At 38.7% G+C, this 23,470-nt stretch overlaps 1 protein-coding gene and 1 long non-coding RNA gene across 3 annotated transcripts in view; one reads left to right on the top strand and one right to left on the bottom strand.

Moving 5' to 3' along the window:
* The window catches only part of LOC107318868, a 49,112-nt gene that overhangs the window by 10,006 nt on the left and 15,636 nt on the right, over positions 1–23,470 (top strand). The window contains exon 2 of the long non-coding RNA XR_001557559.2: positions 616–690. This is a non-coding gene — a long non-coding RNA (uncharacterized LOC107318868). The remainder of the gene's footprint in view (positions 1–615; positions 691–23,470) is intronic.
* Positions 4,526–23,386, bottom strand: SYNM (synemin). 2 transcript variants are annotated; one of them, XM_015873177.2, is made up of 4 exons: positions 22,464–23,386; positions 18,014–18,138; positions 13,513–13,586; positions 4,526–12,029 (listed from the first exon to the last, which is right to left on the bottom strand). In XM_015873177.2, the coding sequence occupies exons 1-4, from the start codon at positions 23,265–23,267 to the stop codon at positions 8,242–8,244; spliced, it is 4,791 nt and encodes a 1,596-aa protein (XP_015728663.1). In that variant the 5' UTR covers positions 23,268–23,386; the 3' UTR covers positions 4,526–8,241. The 2 variants fall into 2 exon arrangements, with proteins under 2 accessions (XP_015728663.1, XP_015728664.1); XM_015873178.2 differs by lacking the exons at positions 18,014–18,138; positions 22,464–23,386 and adding an exon at positions 14,409–14,640.

The following is a 23,470-nucleotide window of genomic DNA, read 5'->3' as shown; positions in this document are numbered from 1 at the left end:
CTTCTTAGTAATAGGAACACAGAAGGCAGAAACACTTTGACTATTTACTTCTGAACGGGACCAAGCTGAATGTTTCTCTGCTCTATTTTCAGTTAGGAAAATGTGAAGTCAGAGGTACAGCCATTAACAATTCACTGTTGTTTGTAATTCAACAAATGGAATGCAGAAGTTACATATGCATCCTTCAAAGTGTACAAGATCACTCATTGTCAGTCTCCTACCCTAAATCTACATTACCATCTTGGATAATGAAAACGTTCAAAATTCAGAAATTCTTAAATAAGTATTTCTAAAGTTGTTCCTGGTGCTCTCCATCTATTGTTCAGATCCAAATCAAAGAATTCAAAATAAAATTTAAAAACAAATGATTAGGATTGGAATGTTTTTACCAAAATTTGTTGAAAATCTGCATTAAAAAAATCTCAGCATTAAAACTAAATTCTGTGATGTTTTAGATAATAATTAATGAAAGCATTTTTATATAATTCAATAGACTGCATTTAGTTTTTGTTTGGGTGCCTGGAAAATACTTACAGAACTCTTTCATGGGAGATGAAGGTGTGTAATGAGAATAATTCTTTACAACTGAGAATCATTACTGATTATTTCTTACAGCCTCAAAACAAAAAAGGCAAAGAACGTTACAACAGCTTGGCCATCTTTGTTCATCAGCACAGTTGATCAGTATCAGTGAGTATCTATGTATTTTTTTTCTATAGCCTTTCCAGAAAAATAAGGTAATTTTCCACCCAGTGAACCATGAATAGTGATAGAAAAGATAAAGAGAAACATCTGCAATAATTTTGTCTTCTTCCTTTGACCAAATTATTTGAATTTCATAATTGATACTGAAATCAAGATGCAATTATGATTCTATGATTATTATTATTATCTATGTGGTATGTCACTATATTTGTGTTGCTTCATTACTAGTTTGTTCATGTACTGATGCTATGAGCAATCATGTGCTAATGCAAGTTGAAGGCAATGGGTTACCTCAGATACACTGAGCTATTGCCATGCACAAGAGAAGAGTCTTGAATATGTTGTGCAGATTTTTGACGTGCTAGGAGGGCATTTCCATAGTGGAAATTTTTCATAAAATTATGTTTGCTTTGTTGATATATCATGGCTTGCTTCAATTAAAAAAATAATAATAGAACATAGATTACCACAGGTTTTTTTCCACATGTTGCTGATCTTTTCTTTCTGCAGGAAGATTCTATATTCTACATAGTAGAGTGCTGCTGTTGGTCTAATTGAAACATTTTTTTTTGGTTTGAGCATTTTCTTATGGAAAGAGTTTTTAACAAGGGTTGTTCAAACTACTCCTTTGAAGTAACTGATCTAATGCTTCTCACAGCAGCATCTAACAATAAGACAAAACTTTTAGAGCTGATCACAAGCCACAAATGTTGCCTGACTCAGAATTCAAAAAATGAAACCAATAGTCAGCATAGGCTTTTTTTGTAGTCTATTTTAACTGTTCAGTCTGCATTATAACAGCAGCTGCAGGGCTGGTTTCTAGCATGGCTGCCTGGAATTTCTTTGAATAGAAGTTTCTCCAGATGTAGCTTTGAGTGTGCCAGATGGGCTGGCTCTTCTGTATAAAAAGCAAATTGGAAGCTGAGTCTATGATGCTTTAGCAGCAAGCAGCTTTAATCAGCGCTCACTGAAAAAGTTACAGCAATTCTCTCACCTCATCCAGTATTCTGACTATTTTGTCAAAGGAAGATTCACAGAGAGAATAATATATCTGTACTCCAATGTTCTGTAGCATATTTTTATAGTACCACATTCCAGGACCTCCTTTTTCTCCTCCTACTTCTGTCATCCATTTTCTTTCTCCCAAACACTGCAGGATCCTTAGATGTGTGTTATACCATGAACAGTCAGTCAGATGATGAAAAAAACACATTTTTCAGATGTAGTGGCTTAGTTATTGCCACACGAAGTTCTTTGAGGTTCTTGTCAAGGATTTATTTTATATATATATATATATATATATATATATAATATTATATATTGAAACTAAATCCTGACGTTTAGAACAAGTGAACTGAAGGCATTAAGACTTCCTCCCACTAGAGGAATAAGATCCACCTTTGTATGAACTATCACTTCTATTTCACAGAATCACTGAAATTTTAAAGATATTTGAAAGATAAATGTCTGAAAACTTCTAAGTTAGTATTGTCCTGATAAAAGTGATATTAAAGGTTGGTATAGTATATAGTACTATGGTATATAGTATATCATATATTATAGTATTGTGTTTAAAACCAACCGTACGTCTAGTCATTAAAAATCAGTATCTTGTACTATTTTCTTAACATGTGGATGAAGCAGGCACTAGATAAATAGCTCCATGTTATCCACAGGTACAGCATGTAGCACATGCTGCACACAACAAGGAAATATCACTTATGTGACAAGATAAATAATCTTCAAGAACAGGTCATTTGTGAACAGGTCAATTGTGAACAGGGAAAAAAAACCAACACATACTTTGTTCTTCAAAGGTTTGGTTTTCTCTTTTCAAGCTTTACTCTATTTTTTTCTAATATTGCAACCCCAGATTATTCAGTTCATCTAAGCACTCCTTGGCTTGCATAAAGTCACCATGGTGAATGAGGGAAAAGAGTAACACTATGTCATAGGTTCAAAGCAAAGATTTAAAAGCATTAAAGTAAGTAATATGGAATTTACTTGTTCATTTTCAAGGTATTCTCTTAAAGCTTTGGTTGGTGGTCTAAAGATTTTGCAGTAATTTCTCGACTCTAAAAAGCCTAATGCAAATTTCTAAGGCTCTGCAACTTCACTTGCCTGGAACAAAACACCTTATAAAAGTTCTGTCAAGCTCTCATCAAAAACCCCTGCTTAGCAGAACCTGATCTGTGTTATCAACAACAGCTAAGTAACAACCAGTATTTGTACAGATGTACATCGTTGTATAATGAAAGTCATCTATAATAAATACAATTCCCATTCTTCAGGTAGCAAATACAGTTATCTTAAGCACAATTGTATCTCAATTCAGATGTCCAGAGGCAACACTTTTATGGGAGGCTTAATGAAATTAGCCACCTCCTTGATCAGTTTGATTGCCACATGGCTAACTGTATTATCACAGTAACAGTATTTTTCAAGATATCTGCATATACAGGTGGAAGGTAGGTGCATTTGAGTTTTATTTTGATGTTTACTCCAATGAGGGTCCAAGAAACGTATACTGTTGAACAGTATATTACATAACCCTCATTTATAAATCTCATTTTGCATCCACAACAAGAAGAAGGATTGAGAGCAATTCAAGAAACTGCTGACATATTCACAGTGAGTTTTTAATTAGATCTCTTCTTGGCTGAGCATCTTTTTGCATCTTGTTAGAATCTGTGTTCCTTTGCACTTCTCTGAGGTATGTAGGAACAAGAGTCACACAAATGCCTGATGGAAAAGACAGATGAGTCAAACTGTTGGAAAGTTCCCAGGGCAGCAGTTCAGATAACTAACTCTTCAGACTTTTTCCTCTGCTAAATGTCAGATGTGTCACTGGTCTAACAGCCGCTGCCTGAGATTTGATTGTGTGCCAGCGTCACCGCCTCTATGATTAATCAAAGCAGCAAGTGAAAAATCAGAACAGAATATGCTCACCTTTAGTTTTATTCCTAATTCACACGAAGAAAATCAGTAATGATCTTGGTCAAGTCCCGTGCTTAAGTAATAACAGCAAACAGTTACAGAAGTGGTCATACATCATTTGATCATTTCGAGGAGATGATGCAATGCCATTAAATATCTTGCAGGTATACCCTCTCTGGAGCCTCTGTAAATGTTACAAAATTAAAGTGGCAAATGGTGTGGAGGTAATAAACTGTAAATTATATCTCCCCCTGTTTTTCAGGACCACAAAAGCTTTGGCAAAACAGAGTTCAAATCAGAAAGATCAACACACTGAAAACTCCAACCCACTATGAGTCTCCTTCCGACTATTGTCCCAAAACACAACATTAACATCAGGAAACCAGGCTAACATAAACCAGGGTTTTTATTCTTAATAAATATGACTGCATTTGTTCCATTTCTCTTACCCATCCTGAAGAACCAGCATCCCTTCTTTGCATGGAATACCAAAGAAAAATAAATATCTGTGAGGAGAGGTTGCTTAGATAGACAAGCATCAGAAAAAATGTATGCAGATAAGTTTATGTTATACACTGATTGTCTTCAGAGTATTAACCACTGTCTTTTTATCTCCTTTTGTAAAAAGAGGAAAATACACTGAAATTCAGTACAGAAGTAGTAAAATCAGGTACTCATGGCTGCCTCTGGATTTGCCTCTCCCTCTGATGTTACCAGCTGTTGAACTCATGGCACTGCTTTTCTGCGCATGTAGAATGTAGTTGCAATACAGAATATTCTGAATTGCTATCATTTCCATCAGGAATTTGAGAGGGGAATACCTTTACTGGAATGAAAAATACGTTCCCTCTTCGGACTGAAATGAACTCATCAGCCCGAGAGATCTTAGAACAGGATGTTTATAAATGCAAATTTCTTCTCCTTTGACAATGCAGCCTTTAAAATATCAGACAGGAAAAAGAGAAACATTTGCATTGATTTTGATTGTTTAATACTCAAGAGTGAAAAAGTGTAAAATCACAAAGCTACAAAGCTTATACCACCACCAAAATGCAGTTTCATTTCAAATAACCAAAATACAAGCTGCCTGCAGTCTCATACAGCTGACATTAACAAACCCAGTTTCAACATTCTTACCGTCTTTTAAACACCTGCTATTCACAAACATCAGTCAATACAAAGTTCCAGGTCTCTCACACAACTTTTCTTATATTCTATATTATATCTGATATCTAGACCAGATGTTTACACATTTAGAAAAGTGCCCCATTTCTTATCTATCTCAGCACATAGTTTTTACCTCCCAAGATTAGTAATGATATTTTAAAAGCTTTTTTCTTAATCTAAACTCACCATTAAATTTATTTTTGTTTGTTTTTAAATGAAAAGCACAACTTATACAAATAAGCTTCAAAAGCGCATGCTGTCCAAGGTTATATCACCAATCCTTCCAGCCATGTTATAATATAATGCTCATGCAGATAGGGTTAGTACATTAGACAACATTTGTTCTTACTAATAATGCACCTCTGGCCCTGATTCTGCAAATGCAACTGTAAGGCCTGCAGGATGTGACTGTCCACCTAACTACATTTTGTTATTTGGAGGTAGTATTATCCAAAAGCTGTCATTATGTCAAAATGTCTTGGGTTAATGAGAGCTAAGTGGAAAATTGGTGCTTACATAAACATGTTTAAAACTTATGCCATCCATACAAAATATTTGTTTTCACAGCCTCTAAGTATTCTTGCAAAGGAATTGTGCATGTATTTAAATGTGAACTGTGCATATCTTTAAGCATTATGCTAATGCACATTGCCAATTCCCTAAAATAAACTGACTTTCCAACAGCCAAGTAAAATCCTGATCTTTAATGGTACTAATGAAAATACTCCAAAGAAATGTTTCCTTTCAGACAGTCAGAATAGTTCTACACCTTGATGTAGCCTACAAGATCTGATTGCGATGTTTACAGGAATTTTTAAAGAGGTGCTGTTGCCTCAGTGGAAACAACACTTTCTTTTCTCCTGGTTGTTGGTATTATGTGATTCATTTATGTGAATCCCTACTGGCTTTTTTTTTCCTTTTAGTTGACATAATCCTCTGAGCAGGTGAAGATAAATGTAACAGTGCTGGCATAGCTGTTCCTAAGGACAACGTCTGTTTAAGATTACACAGGTTAGCAATAAGAAAGGTTTAACTTTGGAAGTAGCTTTTTATTGACTACAAAATACATTCTCTGCAGATATTCTTAGTTCTAATTTAGAGAAAATGTTCGAGTTTCAGGTTAGAATCAAACTTTAAGAAAATTAACACTGATTACTTCTTTTTAAATATTTTTTAAATACTGCTGCTTTTTACAGATCCAACTCCTTTCCTTATTATCTAATACTTGAAGTACAGAATTTGATTGCTTGCAGTTAAATATCTAGCTGGAAAATTCTGCCTCATACATAATTATTAAAATAAACAAAGACGTTACCGTTTTTATAAAGTAGATGGTCAGCTAAGGAAACAAAAACAGGATGATATTTGAAGTATGGTGACTAATAACACCCTACTGATAAATGGAAGCACAAGGTCTTTTATAAGCGCATATAAATAATTTTGAAAAATGCTGTTAGTCATTACGTGTTGAACAGCACAGATGAGCACAGCATACAGGCCTTTAGTGCTTCCACAAACCTCAGTTTCCTTTCATCTTCCAGCTGTTGGTTATGGTTCCAATTTCAACAAATGATTTCCTAGCATGTCATTAAATATACATATATAAATCCTGATCATACTCACACTGTTGTACTCACATAAAATCAGGAAAATATACAGAAAGATTTGCAATGCAGACAAACCTCCTGAGTTAGTCTTTGGAACACTGATAATAGTTTTAATATACTTTGTACAGTTTCCAGCTTAGTTACTAAGGCACACAATGATTAATCTGTTCCATATCTGAAACAGAACGATATGTCAGTCAGCAGGTTACTTCTCTTTAGCTTTGCATTTACATTCATGTTATAAATAAGCAGTCAGTTTTGAAAAATCTAGCTTCTGTTAAAGCTAAAAGAATCTGAAAATTGAATATCCATGCCAGACTAAAATACTTAAACTGTATTCTAATCTGGGTTAGCACACACAGTACTATGTATATAGAACCACAGGAAAATACTTCTGTGCCAGAAACTACCAGACTGACACGATAGCCATTCAGATACAGGTGTGTTCCTACTCTGCAGAGAAAGTATAGGAGAGTGAGTGAGTGAATGTGCATATGTGTATGCATGCATATGAATATAGCAGCTTCTCATTTGTTCATTTTATTCTTGTATGTGTTCAGTTTCATATCTTCTTACCCCAGTGAAAAAATAAATTTCAGCTGCTATTTCTGTTTCTGCTGGCACTGCATGGTTTAGTGCAGTACTGGACCTGGACTTTGAAGTAACTGAATTTTTATCGTAAAGCTGGTTTATATCTTTCATTTAACCAATGTGCAATCAAGTGAAATAAATACAGTTTTGAAATGGTTTAGGCAGAAACCAACTTTGGCCAGAGAAAAGTCTTATAACCAGAGAAAAGAAATACAAGGGAAAATTAAAATCTCTGGTTAGGTTTGCAGGTCTAGTGATTAGAAAGAGCATCTTCTCATTTGTAAACAAGACAGGAATTACCTGGAAATTATCTGTCATAAAATGGTCACAGATATGATCCACATATTTTCTTCAGAATATAGCTAATATTAGCTAATTCCACTGTGTTAAGAAGTTATGCATTAAGTAACATTTGACACTTCACACTTACCGTCAGCAATACCTAGTGTCAAGGTAAGCAATGTACTGCAAAATAACTTGCTGCTGTTACTGTGCATACACACTGAAGCTGTAGAGTTCTCCTTACTCTGGTAGAAGTATTTTCTAGTCTATTTTTAAAATTTTATTTATTTTTTGAAGATATACTCTGCCATTTCTCACTATGAATACTGCGAGAAATCTCTGCTTCAGTGTTACCTCTTATTTTTATTTTTGCACTGCATTCTAACTATACAGATAATAGTTTTTTTGTCTATTCTTGCTGTGCATTGTTAAGTCCTAAGGAATTGTATTCAGCTTCCATAGCTGAAATAACTGTATCTTTCCTTAAAATATTTTCGTTAGGTATTGCATATAAATACACAGAAATAGAACGGAAAATCAGCTACCTACCACCCTCATTAGTCTTATGACCTTTTATATTTGTAGTTAGTAGCTTTAAAGAGAATTGCTGATTTTAGTAACCAAGTACAATACAGTATTTTGTAAAAATGGAAAAATCCTATTCAAATACACACTTGTTAATAAACTGCTATAAAACAGACAAAAAAATACAATCTTCTGAATTAGCCGGTAGCAATTATCTGTCTCTATAGGTGAAAAAAACTGAAGTTATTGCAAACAGGTCTCTGAGGGAAAAAACAAACAAACATATTAATAGCATGATTTCTCCCAAAAATATAATTTCAAATCAAGTAAAAAGTGTACTGAATAGGTTGAAGGTTTCAATACCAACACAGGATAATCAAGAACCTGCATAAACAAATTACCAAGTAGACTTCATTATAGTGTCCTTTCAGAACCACTGTCCATCATTCTCTTCATCATCTTCCTCCTCATGGTCCAGATAGAGAAGTGCAACTTTCTTTTCATCAGAAATAACTGACCTTTGGTCTACCATTCTTTGCAATTGTACAGTTTTATCAAAACTTGACTTCTCCACTATGTTTTCAACATGATCTTGGGAAAAACTGGAGTGAATATAACTTCTTTTATTTTCACCGTCCCCACTGTGGTCACTTTCAACTCTAAACTGTGACTGATTAGCAGAAGGGTCTTGTTCATTAGATATGAGCACTGTTGCTTGTTCTTCACTTTCTGCCATAGATACTCCACCCACATTGGAAGCACCCATTTGAAAAGTAAATGACGTCTCACTGGATCCTACTTTAACATGCTTCATGGAGCTACGGCTCTCAGATGACTCTCGTGTTTGTGAATGATCTTCTAGTGTTTCAGAAATGGGTCTTGAAAAGACTATTTGTTCAGTTTGAGTTTCTACAGGAGTTATTCTAACATGCCTGAAAGACCCACTTATATCCAAGCTTCCTTCATTCTCTGAAAGATGTCCTTTGTTAACGAACTCTGGAGTTTCAGAAAGGGAGCCTTGGTATATGATTCTCTCAGTTGTTTTAACTCCTGTTTGGCCGAGTCTAAAATGCTTTACTGAGCTTTCTGAATGGGTTTGATCTCCCACTTCACTGATTTCAATATGTTCAGTGATGGGGCCCTGGTAGATTACTTTTTCTGCTGTCATAAACTCTCTAGGGCCTAATTGAACATGTCTTATTGAACTCTCTGTCTGTGAAAAGTCTCTAGAGTCACTGACCTCTACTTTACCAGAGATTGGTCCCTCAAAAATAACTTGCTCAGAGTGAATCTCTTCTGGGTGTAATCTAAACTGCTTTACTGATTTGCTGACATCCACAGACCCTTCTGCCTGAGAGAGATTCTCAGAGCCCAGCCCTTCAAAAGACACTTCTTCAATTACTTGCCTTGATCCTACTGTAACATGCCTTGTGGACCTGTTGATGTCCGATGAAAAGGTCTGCTGAGAAAGATTTCCAGAATCAATCTCTTCTACAGTTGTCGTAATGGGGCCACTATAAATTACTTCTTCTGTTGTTTGGATTTCTTTGGGACCCAGTTTAAAATGCTTTACAGAATGGCTCATCCCTGATGAGCCCTCTGTCTGAACAACATCTTCTGTGGCACTGAGCCCCAGCATTTCAGAACCAGGCCCTTTGTATACAATCTGCTCAAATCTCTGGACTTCTGTTGGACCAACCCTAATACGTCTTACAGCCGTGCTCTCATCAGTTGACTCCGGTGAGTGAGAGCCTTCTCCAAAACTTGCAGTTTCCAAAACTGAACCATCATAAATGACTTTTTCAGTGGTATGATATCCTGTGCTACCACTCTTCCTCACTGTGGATGATGTGTAGACTTCTTGATTAGCCACAGGAGTGTACGTGTCACTGTGTGCAGAAACATCTGTTTCTGTACTGATTTTACCATCAGCAGCTCTCTCCAACTTATCTCTTTTCAAGGAGTGTGATGTTGTCTTCTCACCTGCAATTACTTCACCAAGCTGAGCTACATCGAACTCATCAGCATTAAGGGTCTGAGATAGATTGACTTCAGCAACAATTGTCAGCAAGCCTCCCTCCTCTGTTTGATGAACTTTTTTGATATCAAATTCCAAGTTACTAGAGTCTGCTTGATTTTCTTTTGTTAATGCAGACAGTTCCTCTTTTACACTTTCTGGGAGACTGCCTTCCAGCTGTTCTAAAGCTTCCTTCAGTTGTTGCTTGGGGTCCTTGGTTTCCTTTGATAAAAGCCCCTTTATTGAAGCCTGAAATTCTTGGGGTATTTTAATTTCTTTTTCAATAACAACAGATTCAACATGGGATGTTCCAGCTTTGGGATGCTCTTCTTTTAATATGTGGGCAGTTGCTTCCTCCCCTACCACTCTGTATGTTTCCTCCTGAGAGCTTACACCTTCATCTCTCTTACTTTGTGTGCCTTGCAAAAATTCGTCTTGCCAAGAATACTTAATAGTTGATTCTTCTTCGATATGAATTTGCCCATACACTGAGTCATCGTCTTTTTCATTAATAACAGGTTGATCATCAGGAACAGACACAAAATATTTTTGTTCAATTGGTGAATCATCTTCCTCAGTTACTTCCTCCACATGAGTGAAGCTTTCATGGCGTTTCTTCTTTTTAAGATCTTCATGTGTAAGCGTTATGTCTTGCTCCTCCTCACCATAACGCTTCTCTCTTTCAGGGAATGTGTCTTCCACTTCCTCTACTTCAAAAGGTGTTGGAAAATCAGTCCTTTCATCAGTGGCATAATCTACTGTTTCCTCCACAATCTCAACATTAACAGACATATTCTTTGCACCCCCACTTCCTTTCAGGCCATGATGTACTATGTCTTCTATCTCCTGTTTGGAAGGAGTTCCCTCAGCACTCTCTAACATTTTTCTAACATCCCGATTTGAAAGACTTCCTTCAGCAGAAACATCTATGTTTTCTTGTACTCGAGACTGCACCGTCATCTTTGTCTTTATTTTCCCATCATCAGGTTTCTCTTGCTTACTAAAAGAGGTTACTTTTGTGTCTGTTGATACTTCTGAACTAGAAGACTGAGTAAAACTTTTAAGAATGTCAGCAACAATGTTCTCTGCTATATTTTCAGTTGACAGAGTCTCTGTTTTATGACTTCTGTCACTAGTTCTCCCTTCTTCTCTCAGATTAGATTCTGAAACACTGACTTTGTGAATTTCAGCAGCCTTAGTTACGTGGTCATCTGTCTCTCTTCCTGTGGAAGTTTTAAAGTCTTGTGAACGTATATCTTTGTTATTCTTCTGAGATACTTTATCAGGAGCAGATCTTTCAAGACTGATAGGTATCTCAATGACTTCTTTGCTTTTGGATTCAAAGGATACATCTGTATCTTTTTTACTTGATTCATATTTTGAAGCTCTCGCATTAGAAATATCACTCCCCGCTACCTTCTGGTTAATGACTTCCTCCCGGACATATTTTTTCTGCTCTATTCCCACTTTTGCATCACCTTGCCTTCCAAAATTAACACTTCTTTCTTCTACAAAAGTCTTCTCATCTACCTTCCTTTTCTCCTCCTTTGTTTGTTTCTCTAGCTTATCTTTTTCTTTTGTCAGTGATCTGCTCTCTTCAGTTGGTTTGCTGCCTCCTCTTTTTTCTTTTACTGTGGTCTGAGTTTCAGTTATGGTTTCTTCATATACAGATGGTTTTAAATTGGTATTCAGCTCATAGGTTGGAAATTTAGAGAAGTTTGGTTTTGTTCCTAGACTTTCAGAAATCCTTGACTTTGTGTCAGCCTTGCTGTCCTTGTCTGATCTTTCAGCATGTGTTGATTGTTTTGAAAAAGATATTGTAGATGAAGACGTAACTTCTGTTTTCTTTCTTTCTGGAATTGTCTTCTGCTGGGTTTCAGTGCTTTTCCAGCTACTGTAGCCTGGGGTATATGTTCTTAATTCTTTGTGGTCTGTCACAATTCTTTCATCCTTTCTAATAGTTGTTGAAGGGCGATATACTGAACCTAGTACATCTGTTCCAAAAGATTTTCTACTCGCTGCTGTCTGTGATCCAGCCTGTGTTGATTGAGCTGAATAGCGTGCAGAATTGCTTATGTTTATCGCTGGTATTCTATGCCTTGTATCAGTGATCCTGATAGCTGGTGAAGTTTTATTTTGACTTCTTTCTTGATAAGTAGAGTATGTATCGGTGTAGTTATATGAAGTGTTTATAATATCTGCAAAGAGAGTATAGGTAAATTACTAATATTATTAATATTAAAATTGTGGCTTGTATCTAAAAACAATACAGAATAAAGAGGTCATGAACTGAGAAATGTAACACTGTTTGAAAGGAAACAACGTATCTTCATTTTCAATAAAGCTCTGAAAATGAATTTCCATAGATTTGGTATGATAATTAAGTCTTTGCATAAGTTACATTAAGGCTGAAAGCAAAGCTTTTTACTGAGTTACAAGTCCTTGCTAATTTAACATTTTATGAGCTATTGGACATTATGGCATTTACTTAAGAATTACTCCTTTCATATTTACACTGATGTCCAATCACATTTACAAGTTCTTATTAAATAGCGTATGCTTGTTTTATTGCTTCTTCAGTCCAAGTGGTCTGAAGTTTCTCTGTTCCTACAGTGTTAATGGCATACCTGCATGCTGGAAGTTGACAATATGAATACTATCATCTATAGCCACAAGATACAACAAGGTACAACAAAGGAGAGTAATAAAGAACCTCTTAGGGTATACCCATACACATTAATAAAATGGACCAGGAATAACCGTCCAGCTCTAATTCAAATCTCCTATTCCTAAAAACCTAGCAACATCTGCTATGTATTTTGGTAGTGCTTCCAGGTCTGTGGTAACCACTGAACACACCTGAGCATTGTCCACAAAAGGACTGGCTAATCCAAATCATAACTGTGCCAGAGACAGCACTAACAATTTAACATTATAGGCAAGCGTATGCAAATGTTTCACCTATGCTGTAATCTATTTGATTTACTATTACAGATACAGACTTCCAACCTCTTCTGAGACCAATGTCTATGATAGTCTGGCAAGTTTAGGATAACACTTAAGACAAAACACAGGAGCATTCTCAGGACTAATTCTGATATTAATGAGAGTTGCCAAAGCAGCTGGACTGTAAATTCATCTCATCTAGTATCCTGCTTACAGTGACCAACAGTAGAATAAGGAAGAGTATAAGAACAGGGCAAGTAAATAGTGATACTTCCCTGGTATACTCTCACAGCCTCCAGAGATTTGCAGCTCCTAAGATAGAAATGGTATCTTTATGTTTAGTAATTCTTTTATTTGTCTTTTCTTACTCTGCTTAAATTACTCTCTAAACCTATGTACATTTATTAATGCTCACAATGTCTCATGCTTTTAACTCACAGTGCCAAAATTTTAACTGTGTTTTATTAAATACTTCTTCTTCATACTTCAAAACTCTCTTAAGAACTACGGGCATCCAAGTTTTTGCACTGTTGAGCTATGAAACATCACTCCCTGCTTAACTCCTCCACTTGAGTCACAATTTTATAAGTTCTTATATGCTAGAGCACCATGTTGATTTGAAATGTTAAAACTCAAAACCAATTTCACAGTACTCTGATAAAAAAGAAACACCGTAGCACACTATTTTCCAATTATATTTAATTCAATTTCCATTTTTCAATGTTCATTTTTTACCTTGAGGCAATTTCCCTATAAGCTGATCTCTCCATTTAATAATCCACTCGTTGCTTTCCCCTTCCAACAGAGTCCTGGAAAACACATAAAAAGACATTCTGTCAAAATACTGGGAAGCATAATCATAATATTTAAAATATATAAGTCTTAGAAATGGAAAAAATTATCCTGCAGTTGGGTCTGACCCTGAATGTTATTCTCATTCCATAATTTTATCAGTGACAATTAGAAATACTTGGCTTCCTCTTGGTTCAGAGAGTTCATTTCTTCAGAATAACACCATGATCTTGCAGTAGGTTATAGCACAGAAACCACATGGTTTTAGATTATAACTTCCACATTAGTCAGTGTATTGCTTCCTGACATGGACAAAATCTACTGCTTTCCACTCTGGAATCATAAAAAAATAGCATGTTTTTCCAGATCAACAACCTTATTATAGAATTTGGAAAAAATGGGCTAAACAAAACTTAGCAGATACTCAGTAAAGCTTTTTCAGAGAACCGTATAGAAATATTTTATAAAGAAATGACAAAAATTTTCATTTTCATTAATACTGGCAAGCAAATAACCAGCAGCTTTCCTGCTTGATTACATAGTACTCAAAGTGCTGCAATGTAATATAAAGATAACAGTTATTCTAATTTCTATAGAATGCAATTTCTATCCTTTTCAGATGAAAATTGAAGGAAAATATTACTTCTACTGTCAAGGAGTGGCTAGTTCTGGAAGTAATTATACTTAGTTCTTATTCTATCTGAAATCAACACAACGTATTATACACCAAAGGACTAGGAAAAATCTTTGTGATAGAAACACAGTGCTGGTGGCACACATCAGCGGCTCTTGGAGACATCACACCCAAGTTGATTACTTGAGAACACTTGCTATTCTACCTGTATGCCAAATTTTGTTCCCTGTATGGCACATCTGAGCATGGACTCTCAAGAGCAACCAGACAGCAGCCACGGGCTTGTTCAGTTCCTAAATAACTTGATAGCCTACTTGTTTTGTTTTTGGTTTTTCCCCTAAAGTTATGGAATATACTCCCAAGATACATTTCCTACAGATACCAGCAAAGCTGAGGGGCAAAATATTTTCAGCATTAATGGCTCTACATTAAGAAATGAATATAGGCAAATAGCAAACTCCTGCCCCCTCAGGGGAAAAAGAACACAATTGCTCTATAAAAATAAAATTGTTGGCTCCTTCTCTTTACAGAGTATAAAAACTAGATATTAGAGTGACATCTTATGTGGTCCTAGCATTTTTAGACACGATGATTCAATAAGATTGGATCCCAAAATTTCTAATAAATTCTCTTTAAGCCCTTGTGTGCTTTTTTCTCATCTGCTGCTCTTATGTTTGTACTGTCTGATGTGAAGCATATCCAGCTGCTGTTAGGAAACAAAGAAAAAAAAGGAAGAAGAAAAAAAGTAGTTTGCATCTCCTCCACATTATCTGGGACACAATCTATGCTATACTCCAAAAAATATGCTAAACTGCAGCACTGTGGTTCAACGGGACAGAAATTCCATGGCAGGTTCTTTAAATATGCAACTGAATGCTGTAATCAGTACAGTACTTTTGTGCTTTTATGTTCACTCCTACTGGTGAGATAACAGCTTCATCATTTCCAGTTTTGGAAATGCCGGATGTTTTGCACTGATAAGAGCAGCTGCAACATCAAAGTTGTCAAAGGGGAGGCTGCAGGACTATGATAGCCAAGGCTCCCTAGCAGGGAGCTGTAAGACTGTGGGATAAACACATTTGCTGGGCCTTTCTAGCAAAATGAACAATGCAGACATTTTAAATATCACCTGTAGATGGTGACTAACCAGTTTGGACATTGTGTGCTTCTTTTGGCTTCTGACTGCCTCTAGATTCAGTGGGACAGTGCTATATTAGCAAAGATCACCTGTAAGTTTTTCTTTGTAACCATGGATTTGCCTTGATTCAGAATGAAAATCAATTCAACACTTCTAAAGAGTGTTCCCAAGAGCAAACATCATATCTGATTAACCTGGTGAGAGCCAAAGAATTTGCTCTGAAACAAAAGCTAGAAAAGCTGGTGACACTACAGGAATATATCAAGGGGCTGGCAATGAAGGTGTTAACCATGATGAAAGAAACTAAGAATGTGGGTAGTTTGACTAAGGATTTCTGGCTGCTATTAAAACAACAGTTGTTCAGTTGCTGCAGCAACGTATGAAGTCACTAAAAATAAGATCCAAGAGGTAACTGTATACGGCAAAGGGCAACAGCACACAGAAAAGCTGGAGCTGAAATATTACTACTGAAAATATGTTGTACTTGAAAATGAAAGGCAAAGCTTCATGAAACCTCTATAAAACTGGACAGTGGATCAATGTTTTACTGTATACAGTTCGTAACCTATTTCCTCAAGCTTAGCAGGTAGACAAGAAAATATTAAACTGATATTGGTTTAATTAAATTACTGTAAGAAATCATAGTATGAAGTACTGAGCACTAGTCTGGAAGTAAGCAAATTCAGTTTCTGTTCACCAGCTTCACCTTTGCTTCAGTTTATGCAAGTCATTTTGCTTCTCTATTTCTTTGCAGTTCTTCTTAATAACAATTATTTAATCCATAAACTCTTTGTGGTAAAGTCTGCTTTAAATCTGAAACTAAACCACTCGAATAGTGGAGTGTTAATCTCAACTGTATAAACTTTTAAGTATTTATAGAAATGACAAAAAGCATTCCTTCAAGTTGCACTCTTCTAAAAAAATAACTGTCAGCGAATTCCTGGAAATCTGACTCCCAGTGACATATATAGTCACTGACTTAAGACTTAACATTTCCAGAAAACACTATATCTGTACCTTAATACATCTCTTATTAATGTCATTTATCTAAGGTAAGCAGTTACACGGTAGCCAACCCGAAGCCTTACTGTGTACTGGAAGATAAAAGAAAAAGTAGTCCAGGAGAGCAGATAGATGAGCTAAACTGGTTGGGAGAAGATGCCAAAAGTAAAGGAAGTCAAGTAAATGTTATCGTGGTCATTCACAACAGCAGTAACTGTGATCTGTCTCAGTGACAGAAACGTGAAAATCTCAGGGGCAGTTTGCCAGCAGCCCATAAAAATTCATCCTGTCCATCCTAAGTATTTGGAAAGAGTTATAAAAAACATGTATTTGGGGAATGCAATGGAGGAAGCATTTTTAGGGGGTAAAGGCCAATCCAGCACAGTTCTTTTCCACTGAGATGACAAGGACCATATGAAGAATAGCAGGTGACAAACTGCACATGAAACAACCTGGACATCAGTGACTCAGAATGTTCTCTGGGAAATAAAGCAAAGACGAGCATATGAGATACGGGATGGTATAAATCGTATACAGAGAATAACAGAACTGACTGGAGAGGCTATGGTGAACATCTGAGGAGGCCTTAATGCTGGTGATGATTTCTTGAGGGATGGAACTGGAGCATTGGAGAAAAAGAATTGAGAATTAAGATGTTCACAAGTTACAACTTCATAAAGCCATATAAGATATGTATTTCACTTTCTCAGTGAGCCTTGGATTCCATAACAGGAAAAATGAGCAGAATTGGAGAGGAAGTACACTTGGTCCTTGGGGAAGAGTGTTCTTTGCAACTGTGAACCTTCTTGCCAGTGCCGAAGCAACTGACTAATGGAAAGAATTAGCTTTAGAATGGGACATGTAGGAGTTGTAAAACAAAGGGAAAACATAGGTGGGAGGTAAAAAAGACAGCTCCAAGAGGCTGACCAGACAGCAAACCCTTTTGTGCCAAGAGGAGAGGAGATGCCAAAGCCTCAATGGAAACTTCTCAATGGACAGTTCGGCATATTGAAGTGAGGTGCCTTTGGTCTCCAATATGCATAAACAAGGGTATATGCCAGGATCCTTTGTGGAAATGAAGAGAAGCTGGATTCATGTGCCATGATTATTGCAGATAAAAAGATCTGGCAGAAGAACTGGATTTCAAAGTATAGATCAGCAGTCCAGAATTCTCTTACTGGGCAGCTTCCTTTACCACAGAAGCAGCATCTATCTCCAGCCAACGAGTTTATCTTTTCTTTTTCCTTCTGAATCACTTCTGTACTACGTGTAAACTGATACATCACGATTCTCCAGACAGGAGAAATACTCTGGCTTTTCACCCACACATCTACCACCTCTATAGTTAAATACATACAGTACTGAGGATTTATGAGCAGAAAAATTGTTTGTCGATAACTCACACTTGACCCAAGCATATTTCCCGAGCAAACCAAGAATATGAACAACTGGGATTTATCAAATAGACTTTTCTGTGACTTTCTCACTGTTCTCCAGCTGGAACAAAACAATTGAAAACTCACTATTTACATCAACATTGCAAGAGGCTGCTAAGAAGAATATTTAAATGATGAATTTTGCTATATTACTTGACAGATAGCAGCTATACTGCCCCACATTTCTTTTTATTATCCTCTGATTGGACAATTGAGTGTGACTGAAATACTTACCTGTAAGTTTCAATTTCAAGGATGAGACCTGCTTTCACCTGCAGTAATTCTTGATAATCCCTCAGGTAATCTGTGATTGACATGGTCAGGAACTGCTTTTCATCTTCTAGAGCATCAATTATCCGCTAGAAAGAAATAATGATTGTTAGTTTTGAATAAACTTTAAAATCTGTCATACCTGAATGTTTAATAAATAAAAAGTTTTAATTAAAAAATAAAATCTGGAAGAGCAGGAAATCAACACATTCCATCACAAACAGAACAAATCAGCTCTGGGACCTCCCTATATACATTATTACTGTAATAGAGTTTTGTGCTATGATTTCACTTCATCAAGCTGGTTAAATATCTAAGCAAAACCCATTCAAATGCTGTGTACAAAAGTAATCAAGTGCACATAGCAAAAAAAATATACTGCGTCATAAACATGATTTGAATGGGATTCACTCTGTCATTTTAAGGGTTCTGATACCTATGAAGATACCTATGAAGAATGATATCTAAATCATTCTTCAGATCTGGAATTTTTGCAGTTTCTTTGCTAAGAGAACCTGGCTGATTTCTCTTTGTTAGTACTTTGAGGTATACACACATGTGTGGGCCCAAACCAGTTGGGTCCAATGCATCTGGAGATGCTCATAGTGCCTAAAAGGTGAAGAAAGAACGTCCAGAAGTTTCTTCCCACCAAGTTTTCTACAATCTTTGGATACTTGCTTCTAAATTCACCCACTATTCTTCTAACTGCTAATCAGAAGACATACAAAGCATAGATGCAGCAGGAGACTCCCCAGACTGGACAGAGCTAGTATAATATGTGGCTGGCAGAAGCAAGGTTTAAGAACTAAGAACACAAAGTCCAAGCCTTTCAAATGTTAACAAGTTTGTTTAACACAAAAGCAAAAAGAAAGCTTCCTGAAGGAAGCTGCTTGTATTTTTATGTGTGCGTGGGAATATCTGTCTACCTATATCTTCACTTGTATTTGCAGCTGTTGTTCTATGATTATACTAACATTTGGGCGTTAACTTTACTTGATGTGACAAATCTTGTCTACAGTCTTCAGCATATGTTAAAGCTCCTTTTTTCTGTCAGAAAACAAATATTTGTGTATCTGAAAAAGCACTATCAACCATCCACTAGCCTCATCCAGACTATAGCAGAGGTAACATCCTGTATGGTTCTGCATGATGACAAGCAGAACCACTGACCTTTAGAGGCTCTGAGGCAGCAGTGCTATTCAAGAACTGACACAATGGAAAATCCCAAGATGAGAAAGGAAGAGAAGTGCCAGGCCTTGCTTTTAAAAGGAAAAGGCAGTGAGAAAAGGACAGGCTGTTGCCAGAAGAGTCTGCAAAAGAAACAGGCAAGAAAGACTGGGTCTCATATATGAGACCAGTCCCTAAAGGTGGTAAGATACAAAACAAGAAGACTCAGGCATTTGTTGCCTCTTCAACAAATACAGAGACTAAATAAATAAAATTAGTTAGAATGTCCTAATGATTACCATAAAGGGGCTACATAACTGGACCAGCTGTGTAATTGCTGTGAAGGAATTCATTCCAACAGGAAGAGACAATCTGTAGACTAGATGGCAGATGGCCACTTACCCAGCCTTCCAGTCACTGATACCTAACTATGGCGCAGAGAACAACTGACATACAGTTTCCAAGCATGCTAAAAAGGTGCCTAAAGCCCAGGAGATGGGAAACTGACTAACATCAGTCTGCAAAAAGTAACCTATGTTGCTCCAGCCATGTTTGCTTCACACTTCCTCTAAGGGATTAACTTGAAAAGATCGTTCCTCACCCACATCAGCCTCTTTCTCTAAGTCCTGGTGGAGTCCCAATAGAACTGTATTACTAGATAGAAGTGATTTTCTCATCCTTCAGAGGCCTCTTTCCAGTCAGGAGTGGGAAATTTCAGAAGGGCAGTAGGGGGAAAAGAATGTCCTTGGGTTGTCCAAACTGTACCTACTGGGGGAATAAAGACATCAGGCTCCAGCCCTTTCCAGCTGGTACTGTTTACCAATCCCACAGCTCTTTCAGTGGCTCAGTAGAGGGAGGAACTTTGCTTAGCTGGCTGGAAAGTGGTACACAAAAAAAAATGCATGTGACACAGATATTACATGTTCATTTGACAAAACATTTTCTTTTCCTCTGGAACTTACAACATGACTGACACAGGAACCAGTCCTAAAGCCCCTGAATTAGCAAAAAAATTCTGCCTTCTTTCAAAGCAACAGCTATGTCCTTTTTTACAGCTGAAAACTATGGAGCTTCCTTCTGCTGTCACTCCATATTGAAACTGGTACTCAAATCGCTGAGTGTTTGTATAAGTATTTTCAGGGCACACAGCTGGAACTATGGAAGTTAGACTTAAGAAATCTACTGAGTTCATCCCACAGCACCCAGGACCAGTGAAAATGTTCCAAACAATCATGATTTACAGCATGCCTGCTTCAGCTGAATTATAGCCCCAAGGACATATTTCTATTTAACGCTTCTGAAAGCTTCAGTGGGGATAGGGATGGGGTAGGAGACAAAGATGGACATATAAGGCGACTGGATGATATATGGAAAGTATGAATAAATCTAATTGCTATTACAGCTGCAATGGACAAAAATCACTTGACTTAAATCTGTACATACTTATCATTTCTATGTGACACTTTGCAATAAATAAGCACGGAATAGATACTCTTTAAGAGTCATAGAAAATCTAATGCTAAAAGTACTTTCACCAACAAAGGAAACACTGAGAGGGGGAAAAATAAAAATAAAGCTCTGATGACAAGAACAAAACTTGCACAAACTGCTTCTACATATTCTGTAATTTGTTTTCCCAAAGGTGAATCAATTATTTTTTCCTTTCTCATGGACAAGCCATTGGAAAAGACCTTTTTCACTGGAAACCAAATGGTTTAAACATAGCACAGCAAGGACAAATTTTGGACATCAAAATAGCTAAACATTAGTTGGCTTATGTACGTTTGGGTAAACTTATGATCCTAAGTTTAAAGAATGACAGCTTGTGGGTCTTCATGTTTTCCCCTGGCTCTGATCAACCCATAGATTCAATTACGCAGCACTTCTAAAACTTTGAAAGTGTTTACACACATGATTGGAAGAATAAAGTGGACTGTCAAAAATGAAAAGAAAGAAAGAAAGATTCAGAAGTTAAAAGCTTTTCTGATTACTTCTTACATACCTACTGTGACTCAGTTCACAGCAATCTGCAAACTATGCAACTTGCAAACAATCCGGTAGCCTACAAAAACCAGACACAGAGAAACAAGTCCCAGTCCCCTCCCAACTGCCAGCATCTCCATAATCTACCGCTGGTGGATACAATGTCACATTACCACGAGGGCTTCAGACAAACAAGGAGCTCCAACAGGGTGTTAATAAAAGGGTCTAACAAGGAACAAAAGAAATGTTGCCCTCGGGAAATGGGTCGATGCTCTGGATGATCTAATATGCGCTCTCCACTCTAAATTTGATGAACTGATATTTTTCTGTCCTGGCATTTGCTGATCAGTTTGGGGTGATTATACGTGCCACCAAACATTATTCTGGCTGCAAGCAAATTCCCAGCTCCAAATGCTACAATAACCCTCTGTTTAAAAACATCAAACATCCACCTGGAATGGCTGCCAGGCACCTACACTAGTAAGGTTTTATTATTATCAAACAATTCCCATTCAGCTTGTTACAGTAACACATCTTCCTGCCTTCAAAAGACTAAGTTTCCTCACCTACAATGTGGACCACAAGCATTTCTTTAGGCTCAGCAGTGTACATAACACAGGAAGAAAACTCAGATCACTTCTTTGATCTCAACAAGTCAACCTTAAGTCTCAGGCCAGAAGGGAAGCTTTGTGTCCCAGTGCTCAGGGACTCGCTTTATCTCTCTCGGGAACTGCTCTGAGTCACCGTGTGTTTGAGCCAGCCTCAGTTGCAGCCCTGGCAACTCTACGAGCCAGCTCTTGGGATCTTGGCAAAGGCACTGGGAAGGGAGCACCTGTCACCAGGAAGATGCTCTCAGGGTCACCATCGCACTCAGAAAGCCCACCCTGCACAGAGGACTCTCCCTGAAGTGGTGCAGCAGGGCTCCCTGCAGCCCCGAGAGAAGGGATTTCAGCCCGAGGAAATCCTGCTGGAGGGAGGCAGAGCGGGGCAAGGGAGCCCAGGCCCACAGGTTGATACGCACTTCCCACAGCAAGAGTGGGACTCAGGACTATGGGAGCAGGCTGCCAGCCTGGGGTCTTGTGGAGTGAGATGCTGATCAGATCTCACTATGGGCCAGAACTTAAAGAAAAAAGTGAACGGGAGGATGGAAGGAGATGCAGAGAGGCACCGAAACAAGCGTCAAAGAGTGAGCATGAAGCGGCACGGCTGGACAGCCCCGGCGAAGGGCCACGACTGAGGGACAAGGCAAAGCATTGCCACGCACCTGGTACTCCTCCACTTCGGCGCCGTGGCGGTCCTGCATGGCAAGCAGCTCCTGCTCCAGCCGCTCCCGGAGCCCACACAGCTCCTGGCCCTGGCGGTGGAGGTCCTCCAGGTGCTGGCGGCACTGCCGGCTCTCCTCCCGCAGGAGCTCCAGGTCCTCTCGACTCCGCTGCGCCTCCTGCTCTTGCAGCCTCTGGATCTGCTCCTGATAGCGCAGCAGAGTCTCCTGGCAGCTCTGGCTAAGCAGCATCTCGTAGATCTCCTCCAGCTCCTCCAGGCTCAGGGTGGACAAGGGGGGCGGCAATGCGGCCAGGTCCATCCTCAGCTCTCGTATCTCCACAACCTCACGCCGCTGCCGCTCCGCCAGGTGCCCGTGCTCGTCCTGCAGCTGCAGCAGCAGCTCCTCCAGCGCCACGCACTCGCCCTGCAACCGCTGCAGCAGCTGCCGCTGCCCGGCCAGCTCCGGCTCCAAGCGGCGCCGCATCGCCAGCACCTCGGCACCCAGCAGCTGTAGCTGCTCCAGCTCCCGCCGCAGCCCGTCCCGCTCCATCTCCGCTTCCAGCTTCGCCTGGCTCAGCTCCTCTAGTTGCATCCGCAGCCAGGCCAGCTCCTGCTCGGGCTCCCGCAGCCCGATCAGCTCCTGCTCCCGCAACTCCGCCAGCTCCCGCGCCAGGAAGCGGTTCTCCTCCTCCAGTTCCCTCACTCGGGACACGAAGACCCGCAGCCTCGAATTGAGCTCCCGCAGCTCCGTCTTCTCGTCTGTCAGTATGACAGTGCCCCATCCTGCTTCCCAGCGCCGCCACATCTTGTCCGAGCTGCGGGTCGGAGCCGCTCTGGCCCCTGCGCTGCTTCTGCTGCTGCCGTTACGCAGCTCCTTCCTTCTCCGCTGCCCCACCGCGGTCTCTACTCTCCGCCGCCGCCTCTTGGCCCCGTTCCGCCTCCAAGCACCGCCCGCTGCCGCCGCCCGCCTCTGCAATGCTGCCCTGCGGCGTCCCCTGCCGGCCGCTG

The sequence above is a fragment of the Coturnix japonica genome, chromosome 10 (assembly GCF_001577835.2).
Source record: "Coturnix japonica isolate 7356 chromosome 10, Coturnix japonica 2.1, whole genome shotgun sequence".
In the NCBI taxonomy this organism is placed as follows: domain Eukaryota; kingdom Metazoa; phylum Chordata; class Aves; order Galliformes; family Phasianidae; genus Coturnix; species Coturnix japonica.
The sequence above is the reverse complement of the archived record's forward strand: the minus strand, read 5'-3'. Positions and strand labels throughout refer to the sequence as shown.

Coding starts and splice junctions, on each gene's coding strand:
- SYNM (XM_015873177.2), bottom strand. CDS start 23,267: ATGTGGCGGCGCTGGGAAGCAGGATGGGGCACTGTCATACTGACAGAC. Junction 18,139..22,463: donor CCGAAGTGGAGGAGTACCAG/GTGCGTGGCAAT, acceptor ATTTCTTTCTAG/CGGATAATTGATGCTCTAGA. Junction 13,587..18,013: donor CTTGAAATTGAAACTTACAG/GTAAGTATTTCA, acceptor TGTGTTTTCCAG/GACTCTGTTGGAAGGGGAAA.